The sequence below is a fragment of the Mesoplodon mirus genome, assembly GCF_964341445.2.
Source record: "Mesoplodon mirus genome assembly, chromosome: 5".
NCBI lineage: Eukaryota > Metazoa > Chordata > Mammalia > Artiodactyla > Ziphiidae > Mesoplodon > Mesoplodon mirus.
In genome coordinates, this window is record NC_138980.1 from 5824778 (window position 1) to 5836974 (window position 12197).

Here is a 12197-nt window from a genome sequence, read left to right on the forward strand (position 1 = left end):
CTCTCACTATGCTGAGATGTCAAACTAGCCTTCCAGCCTGGGAAAAAGAATTTGTCTAACTAACCTGATGACAAAGAAGTCTCGCTTAAGGAACAAAAATTACTCTATTACTTATCACAGTTCTTTTCTTTTTATGAACTGAACTATTAGTTCAATATCAATTATAAGAGAAGGGCTAGCCCTCTGGACACGTGTATAGTTCATTAACAAGATGGTGCTTATTATATACAGGGAAATTAGAAAAAGGGGAGCTAGTTTAGTGGGTGAAAATATTCCATATAAATATCCAAATATATATATATATATACATAAATGGTGAAATCATATTTAACTGCCATGTGTACATTTCTTGTTACAGATTGATAACCATTAAAATATTAGCATTAAAATATATTTTCAGTATATATATATCTGAGCCATGCAAACACATTTAAAAAAGACCACTTTATCCTAGATTTCAGCTGAAGCTTATTTGGTATTTTATCATTTTACTTATCTCTTCTCCCTCATCTCAAATTATTTTGTAAATGTTAAAAAGCCACACTGAATTAATGAGAACATGCTTGCTATTTTTTCCTCATTTGGTTCACATTTAGTTGGATGAAGTAAAAACATTTCTGTTGAAAAGAATCAGTACACTTCTTCAATTAGGTCAGGGCTTCCTGCCATTTAAAATTGACAGAAAAAGCAAAATGTACCAGTCTGCAACACTGGAAATAGAGCTGTTAGGCCTCCCCAGGATCCCTGGTCCTAGGTTTGGCCTCAAATCCCTTCTGCCCAAAACTAGTGACTGTTCAAAGGGCCTTCAAAACTGGCCTCATGAGACTGAAGGAAAACAGCTGGAAACTCCAAAATACTAAAGTTAGCCTGACACCCTGTTGCAGTTGGATGCACTAGATCATCAAATGGAAGAATCTCATCATGAATAAATACATTTTTTAAATACTCAGAGGTAGGTTTTATGTGACTGCTATTAAGATAGTCGAACATAGATATAAGACGAATAAAACAGATCTTAACATGAGCTCACAACCCCATAGTAAGGAAATAAAGTAATGTAGAAACATGGTTAAGAGAATAAGCTTTGAAGTCAGAAGATCCGAGTTTGCATTCTAGCATAAACACTCACTTGCTGTGTAACCTTGACCAAATCTCTCGCTCTCTCTAATCCACAAATTATTGAGTGATTTGTAAAACAGGGATATAAGACTATCACAGACTTGTTTTGAGAATTAAATGGAATGATTTATTCAAATTGTTAGCACATTACTTGGCACTCAGTAAATATTTTAAGAATATTAAACATCATGGTTATTGTGGTTTCAAGAACTTAATTCAATCAGATGCACACTTACCTTGAAGAGATTTATCAAGAATTTCAACAATTATATAAAAAGTCAATTTAATAAGACAATATAAAAAGTGATTTCCTTGCCATTAATTTCTTATGGTTTATTCCCTAGTGTTATGTGCATATGTTAATGATACCTTAGATGGAAAATAATAAGCATACTCATAATTTAGATTTGCAATTGCTGTTTTTGGAATAGTCAAATTACAATATTTTAAACACCTGCAATTTATTTATTAAATTTATTTATTAAAAACATACATGTCCCAAAACAAATTATATATACATCATCTAGCAAAAACTACCTTGTGAACATTGTATCTTAAATAGAGAAGCAGAATATGGAATTTCCATTTCCATATTTGTACCATAGTTTTAAGATAAACCCAGAACTATTTATAAATATTCATTTGTTTTAAAATGTATGGAAGTGCTGTGCAATTGTATCCTGTTGGATAGTCACATAACACTTTTAGTCTCAAGTAAGATGTGACTGGCATTGTTTTCAGAGATTATTGTTCAAATGATAAAGTTTCAGCGATTGTGCTCGAAAAAACAATGAGTAGAGTGATTTGGTTGTATGTCATTAGGTATAGAATATAAAGTCATTCTCAATTTGTAAAGGGAAGTAAAATGAGCTGTGACAATTTAGTCAGGAGGAAAAAAATGCCTAAAAGGTCACTTTTAGGACTATTAGTCTTTGTTGAATCAAAACAAAACTATGGAATTGCATTTTATATTGCCAGGTAAGAAAATAATGTTTTCTAATTAACTCAGGGTTTCAAAACCTTACCAATGTGAGCTTTATTCTCAGAACTGCTCAATAAATAAGTAAATTAATGGATAAGCACATTAAATAAATAAAAATTGGGTAATGTCACATAAGGAAGCTCTGATGTTCCTTCAATGGCTATCGTTAAGAATACATTACACGGGCTTCCCTGGTGGCGCAGCGGTTGGGAATCTGCCTGCCAGTGCAGGGGACATGGGTTCAAGCCCTGGTCCGGGAAGATTCCACATGCCCCGGAGCAACTAAGCCCGGGTGCCACAACTACTGACCCCACAAGCCACAACTACTGCAGCCTGCGCACCTAAAGCCCTGCTCCACAACAAGAGAAGCCACGACAATGAGAAGCCAGCGCACCACAACGAAGAGTAGCCCCCGCTCGCCTCAACTAGAGAAAGCCCGCACACAGCAATAAAGACCCAACACAGCCAAATATAAAAACAAATAAATAAATTTATTTTAAAAAATACATTTGTTGTGTCTGAATAGCGTAGGCGACTAAACAAGAATATTATAAAATGATCTTCAAACCTCCCTTCCTTGAAGATTTATTTCTAAAATAACTTCCCAATGACACTTCCCTTTCAAAACTCAGAAGAAACAAGCCCAATTCTAAATGTGGTCTTCAATTATATATTCCTTATTATTTCATTCACCTGTCTTAAGTTTTATTCATGTAAGCTGACTGCATTGCAGCACAAAGTCAACGAATACTTGTAGAATCAAAAACGCATGAGTGGTATGGACTGGCCATTTGGATTTTTTTCTTCCCTTAGCCAAGATCTGACCCTATCTGAAATGTCTCCTCTGGTAGAAATCCACGGAAAATGACTAGGGAGCTCACCAAAGTTCAGCCCTTATTCACCAGAAGCACTGCATGGAGGCACCCCGTCTTTTCTTTTCAGCACCTGCTACCTAGTCCAGGGGAAAGTGCTAAAGGGACAATTCCCAGAGCCTCAGGTCATTTCAGTAAGCGCTCCCAGGAACACAGCACCCATCTCTCTGCTACAAACACCCATTCACAAAATCTGAGGAGAGAACTACAGTCGTCCCTGATTCCTTGGAAATTTAGTTAGACTGATGTAGAAACACACCCTCCTTCCCTCAGTGTATAATTATTCGTGGGTGAAGAGCCACCAGGGAGGGTAACAGAAGAGGAAAGAGGGGAAAAAAGTAGAAGCGGGTCTTGACCTGACTTCTAAGAGGCTTTCTGTTCATCTCTGGTCCCCCTCTCTCATTTTCCTAATCCCGCGGATGATGGAGTTATAGGCAAGGGAATGATTCCGGAAATGCAGATATGACTCTCAAACCTAGAAATGATCCGGGCGATTTATTTAAAGTTAAATACTCCTCGTCCTAGGAACCCAGCACAATTCATATTTAAAGGAGGCCGTGTTTTCTCCATCATGACATAAACAAACAAACAGTTGCCTCCAAAGATGAAAAACCCGGTTCCGGAGCGCGTTCTTGCTGTCCTCTAAGCTGCAGACTGAGGGCCGGTGGAGAGCGCTCACAACCTGTGAAAGTGCGGAGGACTCTCTCAACCCGGTGGCCAATTCCCCACCGGCCAGAACTCTTCCCTACCAGCCCTCATCATTCGTGACTCTGCAAGACACAGGGACTCAGACGTGTGTGGGAGTGCGTGTGAGGGAGACAGGCGACAGGAGAGTGCGCTTTCCACATGTGGAATCCTGCATCTCCCTGTCTCATAGCTTGCGTCCGTTCATATGCATGCAGTGGTTAAATATTTGATCAAAGGTGGAATAGTTATACTCATCAGTTGTATTTTTAATAGGCACGCCTTAAAATAGGGGGTTCATAAATTGAAAGTGTGAGAAGATTCTGAGTATCGTCCCTGTGTCTCTAGAAACCCTTTCTACTCTTCCCTCCCCCATGTCTACTCCCCCCCAAAAAAGGAAAGCTTGCAGCAGATTGTAGAAGGATTTGAGTCTGCAGCTAGAGAGAAGGGGATTAGGGCCAGAGCGGTGCAAGTTAAATTGTGCTGCCTATAAAAAATGGGCGGATTGGTCTCCAGATCCAGAGGCTGGTACCACCTTCCTTTCTAAAATAAAATCTCTCTGGCATGAAGTCACCGCCTATTTCACATCCGGTTTGCCCTGGGACGTATTACTACTGTCTTGGTAAAGAAAAATCTTTTGTTGTATAGCTGCAGATTGGATACTGGGAAGCAAATTTGGGTGTGAAATCTTCAGCAAAGGAGCACGCAGAGTCCATGATGGCTCTGACCGCTCAGAGCGAGTGAGTGAGCGGCAGAGCGAGGACGCCCCTGCGCTGCCGGCGCGCCGGGACTCGCGAGCGGACTCGCGCTGGCTCCCAGCTCTCCACGATTTTCTCTCGCAGACTTTTCTCGGGTCTTGAGCGATCCTCTGCCCGGAGGGGGCCCGAGGTAAGTGCGGCATCGGACCGCCACACACAAGCTTTGAACGTGCCTTTTCCTTGCTGGAGTGACAGGAATGCAATAGAAAAAAGAGAAGGAGGGAACAGGACAAGAGCCTGATCCCGCAGCAGGTAGAAAGAACGAATGTTTTTCTTTCAGGGTGAAAACCGCAGCGATCTAGGAGCATTATTATTATTATTATTATCTTCTCCGTCTCTCTTCTTTTCTTTCCCTCTTTCTTAGGCAGATTTTAATGTATTCCGCGGGGTGGGTGGTGACATGTTGTTTTGGTCTTTTTTGTCTGTTTGTTTGTTTGCAAGAGGGAGCTGGGGTGAGGTGGGAAGAGGCGTTGGGTGCATCGTCTAAAGTTAAGACGCTGGGATAGAAAATCTGTCTCAACGTTCCATCGTAGGGAAGGCACTCTGTCTTTCTGGCTGCAAAAATGCTTCTTTTCTCCTTTCCAGTGGACGCTGCTGTTATGCCGTCTGGTGTAGGGGTCTCTCTCATTCCGAACACGAAAAACTCAAGTTATCATTTGCTGTGGGTGGCATAGATATGGGTGTTCAGACTGTGTGTTTGATGGGGAGAGGTTGAAGGTGGAAAGGGGTAAGGAGACAGCTTAGCGTTTCTTTTAAACTATTAGGTTTGCATTTGCAAGAAACTTTCTTACTCAACAACTCAAGTGCCATGATAGGTTTGTTTTTCTCTTTTCAAAATGTCAGAGGGGGACAAAAAGCCATGGTATCTTGCTTTGGGGTTTTGTTTTGTTTCATTTACCCCTTTGGGAATTACCCTTTTTTATAAAGACCAACAGATATTAAAAGGGTACGAGAAGTTGTTTTTCCTTCATAACGGATGTTGAAGGTTAATAAAAGGGTGAATTATAATTATGCGATTTAGGTGCAATATTTTAACATAAGGATATTTACCCAATATTTCTTGTCATATTCAACTCATCTATGTCAAAAGCAGTCGCTAAATTAGGGAAAAACTATGAAGCTCACAGTTCTTACCTCTAGGTCTAGACCATTTCACTCTAAACACTTTAATTATGTTTCATTGCTTACATGCCTGTTTGGAATGGTTTTTACTGATATAAATGATCCTGGAGAGTGCGGAAAGCATTTGTGTAGATGTATTTAAAGGCATACCACATTAAACTATAGAGTGCCTAATGAAAAATATGCTTTAAAAGACTTGCAATCCATTAATCACTGACCCTGCTAAGGAGTACAGATTCAGGGAAGTGCTAACAAATTTTACCTTGAACATTTCTCATGACTGGAATCAGTTATAGCACATTCAAATAGTGTTACCATGTCTGCTCTTTCACTAGGTAGTGCTCTGATTTTTAAAGTAATTACACAAATAGATTATAATTTTAAAAATTCTCTAAGCTTTCCATGCCCCTCCATTCCTCCAACATCCCACTACCAAGTCTAAATTCAACAATCAGAGGGTGATTGATTGCACTTTACCTAAGAGGGAAAAAAGATTCCCTTTTTCACGCAAAGCAAAGCACTCCAGCTTCCATCTGTTTTAGATGAAACATTTTCTAGCAGCAACCTGGCAGAATCTGAGAGGGCTTAAAAGACATGTGTGGGCATGCTTGTGTGCATTTATGTGAGTGTGGTTTGTATGTGAGAGATCAGCACATGGCTTGACTATAAAGTGTGTCCTTTAGCCTCACAGAAGCATTAGCGAGCATATTTAACGAGGCAATCACAGGCAGAGAATTACAAGCATGATTTCGGCATTCAACTGAGTGTTTCCTATGATTTTATTCTTTAAAAAAAAAAAAGATAAATAGCAGTTGCTTCTGAAATCAAGGTGCATCCAGAATCCAAAGATGAATTCAGTCATCAAAGCATATTAACCTACCCTATCACAGCCTCCCAACATGCTCTCCCTGTTGTAGACACCAGCTGAAAATTTTCAGTGCACAGTTCAGTTGTGGGAACTCAAATAAGAAAGGTCAAAATTTTCAGATGATAACAAGAAGAGAGTAATTCAAACTACATTGTAAATATAAAACCTAGAGAAAAAACTACTCACAGCTTTTATGTTGAGCAATATTGTCACCTGAGAGAATTTCAACTTGTATTCTTTTACAGGAGAAATTTAGACACTGATATTTCTGAATGGAGAAATGGAAGTGAAAGTGGAGAATGGATGGTCCAGATTTCCATTGCTTCCAATGAGGTGTCATATCCCAGTGAGGTCATTTCCTGACTTCAAAGTGTTTATCTGAACTGCCTCAGTCAGCCCTAGTGGTTATAACCTGATGTTTCTTGCAAGAGACATTGATCTCTACTTGTTCTACTTTTCAGCTGCACAAGCCCGCAATGAAGAAAAGTCCGGGTCTCTCTGACTACATTTGGGGCTGGACCCTCCTTCTGAGCACATTGACTGGAAGAAGGTGGGGACCCTTTATTTTAAATATGCATGAGAATTTCTGTAACTTTTCATTTATTCTTTCAGGGGGAAGAAAATTGTCCTTGGATGAATTCATGACTAAGGGAATTCAAAAAACTTAACTGCGATAAAATTCCTGCTAATAACAGAGAACAATATGAAAAAATAATCAACTTATTTGCATGTTGGTTAGAATACGCTTAACACGCTTCTGTTACGGAACGTATTAATTCAACTTTTAATTCTTAAATTGAACTTTTCACTGCTCAGTTGTAACTGAACAAAACATGTGGTTTCCTAATTCACAGAAAAAGTTACCCCAATTAATGTCAGCATACTATGTGAGTTGATTTTCCAACAAGAACATTTCTAAGCAGTTGCAAAGATCACAGAGTAACTTCTAACTATGTGGAAGTGGAACGGTTAGAATAATATTTGTAATTTGAAAGTCATAAGTTTTTATAAATGCATGTGCATTACGTTTTGAGACTGTTATTTATGTAACCAATAGAAGTAGAATATACTAGACACATATTTAAGAACGTTAGATAAAACTGAACTTATCTATTTAAGTTTAACTACTGTGGAGACAAGTTATGAGATAATGTAATCATATGATTAACCATATTCAAAATATTTGCTAATGATCCCATCAAATGTATAGACATATTATACTAGCAAAGATATAAATGACCAAATATTTCAGATTCTCCTTTATCTGCTTTTATATTTTTTTGTGTAGTCCACTCCTGTGGCCCCAAAGAAAGTCTTAGACATATTACAAAAATCTAAGATTCTCCATAATGTAATGAAAAGCGAACCCTTATGAGTTAAGGCAGAGAGATGGAATAGACTGGAAAGATACAGACTAAGGAGGATTTTTTAAATTGAGAAGTTGTCTATTTTTATTGTTTGTTGTTGTGTATGGTAAATAATGACCTCCAGATGAACAGAAAATGCATTATTGCCAGATACTCTTAATCTGAGGAGTTAAATGTTCTTCACTGCTCCTGAAAAATTATATGAAGTGTTGCTATTGTAATGACCTGTAGATGGAGTTAGTGCACAATGTTTTATTTTATAGTGGTTCGTATGGGATCAAAATCACGTACGGTAACTGACATTTCTCTACAAATTATATATTCAGTTTAGGAAACATTACATTGGCATGAGTGTTTAATAGCAAATAAATAATCTTGATCTTTATCCTAGGGTCATTGTCTGACAATTACATAGTAAATTAGAATTAAAGATGAAGCATAACCTGATTAAGAAAGGCACATAAAAGAAAGATTATCATTCCAATGGGCAGAGCAGAACTGGTTCTCTGGGAGGGAGGGAAAAGTCTCTTTTGGCATTTGTATTCCAATGCAAACAATTGGTGAGTACAACATTTATAAAATAAAACCAGGGGGATAAAGGCATTTCCTGAATTTGACATAAGCTATGAAAACAAAGAGAATGCAGGTAAAGGTAGTAGATCACCCCATATTTTGGGAATCATATTAACAATCTAATTTGCTCTGTCATGTCACCCCATCTCATCATTTTCTCCCTTCTTATTTTAGTGGTTCTTCCTTAGACTACTTGGTCAGGCTCTCGTCACAACTCAAAGTGTGTTAGCATTTCTTTTCCACCTTTATCAAGATGACCTTCCAGTATCCTTGAAAGATGCATGCATGGCAGTAGGTTTTGTGATAATGAGTTTTTATAAATAATTGTATTCAGAAAGCTATTTTTGCTTTACTGCTGTCATCTGCTAGCAAGACATCCTGAAAGACACAGCGCTCGTTGAAAATTTGATTTCAAAAACTAGTAAGATCTTTAAGTCTGCCAAAGGAGAGTAAACCCTCAATCTGCACAGTATTAATATTGAATTTAGGAGAATGGAGAACTGTTTCATAGAAGTACATTTCATATATTTCGTATCATGAATAACTTTTAGTTATAATAGCTTATTAAATTAAAATTTTATCAGAAAAGTTTTGCATTTTGCCAGTATAACATTATTACCCAAACAATAGTGTTTGTTTTTGAATGGATACTTTGATTATATTTCTTGCTTCTGTCAAATCAGTGAACCCTGGTTTCAAATGTTATTATTTTTCTTAGATTGATCAGTAATATAAACACACAAGAGAGATGCCAAAAGCATATTAAATTGAAAGTATGAAAGGGATATTTTTGTGTCCGTTTTTTAGTTCACACTCTATATTCTTTTTTTTTTTTTTTTTTTTTTTGCTCAAGGTCAGAGCTATCATTGAAATATATCAGTAAGTGTGATCCCTCCTAAGATAGAATACTCTTCTCTCAAAGGATTTTGGAGGTGTCATTCTAATCATTACATAAAATATGATTTAAGGAGCATAGATAATAATGTGATTGATGCAATAAATACATAATATGTGAACTGCAGTCATCATGTGGTCAAAATTCAAAGACTAGTAATGACTGGTAAGGGATAAAAACTAGACCTTCACATAGAAAGACTTAAATAGGAACAATTACTCTGATATAGAAAAATGAAAATAAAGTTTTAGACTAAAAGTTAAAGAAAGCTGGATTCTAGTTCAAACTCTACAAATGGCTGTATTTTCTTAAAATGCTAATCCTGCATTAGTTTAGTAAAACCATAAATTAAGAATACTGGACCATATCTTTTCCAAGGTATCTTTTACTTCTAAGGCCAGAAATGACAAAATTCAATTAATTAGAGGTTTGAATAGACAAAATTATAAAAATTGGTTCATAAACCTTAAGAAGAATGGAAATTACACACTGATGTGAACATGTAATTATCCTAAGAAACAAGTTTTATCTATTTTTCTCATCTAAATACCAGAAAGAACATCAAAAACACAAAACATAGATATATATGAAGTGGATAAAGGGACAGTTGTTGGTAGATGAAATCTTAGGATTATGCTACATGTTAAATTAAATGAAAACAAAGCTATTAAGTATTTTGGTAGCTCAGAAATAAATTTTTTTAATTTGGGAAGAAGTTTCCCAGATTTAGGTTTTTTACTAAAGTGCATTAATGTTCTTGCTTGCCCAGAGAAAACATTCATTACAACATTGTATACACTCTGAGAATTATAAATGTAAAGACACAACTCATTTCCTGTAATTTTCCTTCCATAGTTAGAAATATTAGAATAAAGAGCATGTCATCTATGAGAACAAATATGAAAAAATGGTAAGAATTAAACTATGACATTTTTTTACTTTACCAGAAGAAATTTTCAAATTAAGATTCAATAGAAAGGAAGTTGGAAAATTGCAGAAGGTTTTATTTGGAAAAAGGTTTTAGTAGAAATGTATAATTTAGATATTGCCTCCCTTTACATTTTTTTCAGCTATGGACAACCCTCATTACAAGATGAACTTAAAGACAACACCACTGTCTTCACTAGGATTTTGGACCGACTCCTAGATGGTTATGACAATCGCCTGAGACCAGGATTGGGAGGTGGGTAGCATTATTGTGTTTTTATTTTACAGAACAATATTAAACATTTACTATTAAAGTATTGCTTCCCTCTACGTGTTAAAGTAATAAGAATGGAAGCACATAGTGTAATGACATCCTATTTTTAGTATATTGCTCAATATTAATTCAATTTTCCACGGTCATTCCATGCACATACCCATACGTAGTAGAAGGCAGATTCAAACTTCTCATAATGTCATGAAATAAATGTTACATTTACTTGACAATCAATCTTTTCCATGTATGATTTGATTTTATAAGGGAAAAAGGGGGGTAATATCATCTCTTCCAGCCCAAATTCTGCATCACTGTTTCATTAGGCATAGCTAGGTTTGCGTTGAATTCAAGTAGAATATCTCTGAATCTATTGCTCTAAACATTGATTTTGGAATATTACATATTGATCCACTATTTTGTGTTAGATTACCCCCAACTCTAGGATAAAAGGTGAATGAGATAGATGATAGTGTGCATTTTTTTTGACTGTGAATTTAAACTTAAACCCTAATTTTCTATAGTTAAAATGTTTTTTTTTTTTTTTTTTTTGTATACCAGTTCATTGGTTTTATAATGAATTTCTACTCAGGGAGAAGTTAGCACTTAATAATACAGTATTTATGACAATAAGAGTAAATAGTGCAAGGCATTACACACTTATTTAAATAATCCTTGAGTAAGATAATCAACCTATCTTATTTAGTTAAACAAAGACTAATGAAGCCAAAACAAAATATTGATCTCAGAGTAAAACAAGTGAAGCAAGGAAATAAATTATTGTTCAAAGTCACATAGGAAACCAAGGATAGAATCTATGACTCCCAACTATAACTTATGCTGCACTTACTCCAGAGCATTTGTTGAAACTATTTAATAGCAATATTTAAATTACAATGAAATTACAATACTAAGAAATTCATCTCTTCTTCATCTAGACAGCAAAGTTATGCAAAGAATGTGAAGGTTAAGAATTCATGGTAACATGGATTTAGAGTCTTCCTGTTAATACTCTGGGCAGTGTAATGACACAGATATGGATCGTAGGTCTGTTTTGAGGCTGCCAATGTCATTAGTGTCTCAGAGGTTTAAGGGAAACTCCTTTATCGAAGACATGACTCAGATATATGTCAAAGGTCTTACCAGGTGTCCTTTCCTATCAATCTCAAGCATTCGTTCTAGGACACACTGTACAAATTCCTCCAGGTTTGCATTCCACTTGGTTTCCTTTTACTAAGTTCTTTGAAAAAATATTAAGGAACAAAATGCATTGGTCACAAAATGGAGTGCATAAATGTGTATGTGATGTATTAATATAAGGTCTGTGTATATCTAAACCTCTGGAGTGGTTTCAGAAAAATTGTTCTTGGTTCATAAAATTTGAAATAAATTACAAAAACTGCAGGTGGCGGAGGAATGTACAAAAAGAAGAAATTCAGGACAGTGACAATAACTTTTAAAAAGAAGACTTTTAAAGTACTAATGGGCATGCATCTGATCTCTTTACTTATTCTTCTTCCTTCTCCGTGGTATCTCCTTAGAAAATCAGCAGAATTTTATAACACAGCTAGAAAATCTTATCTTCATTCTAGTTTAGGAAATCCCATTTAATACTTTACCTTGTGAATGTGACTATCCTCTATAAGTTCTGTGCATAGTATTCAGTTTGTTAAACAATTTTACACATACACACACACACACAAACACACACACACCCCTTCTTTAATAATCAGCTGTTTGGTCGTATTATTTGGAGTAC

At 36.2% G+C, this 12197-nt stretch overlaps 1 protein-coding gene across 1 annotated transcript in view; it reads left to right on the forward strand.

Moving 5' to 3' along the window:
• Nucleotides 1–6881: 6881 nt before the first annotated feature.
• The window catches only part of GABRA1 (gamma-aminobutyric acid type A receptor subunit alpha1), a gene marked incomplete at both ends in the record, with an annotated part of 56330 nt that continues 51014 nt past the window's right edge, over nucleotides 6882–12197 (forward strand). The window contains 2 exons of the mRNA XM_082620724.1: nucleotides 6882–6955; nucleotides 10311–10423. Coding sequence (XP_082476850.1) covers nucleotides 6882–6955; nucleotides 10311–10423 — 187 coding nt within the window. The remainder of the gene's footprint in view (nucleotides 6956–10310; nucleotides 10424–12197) is intronic.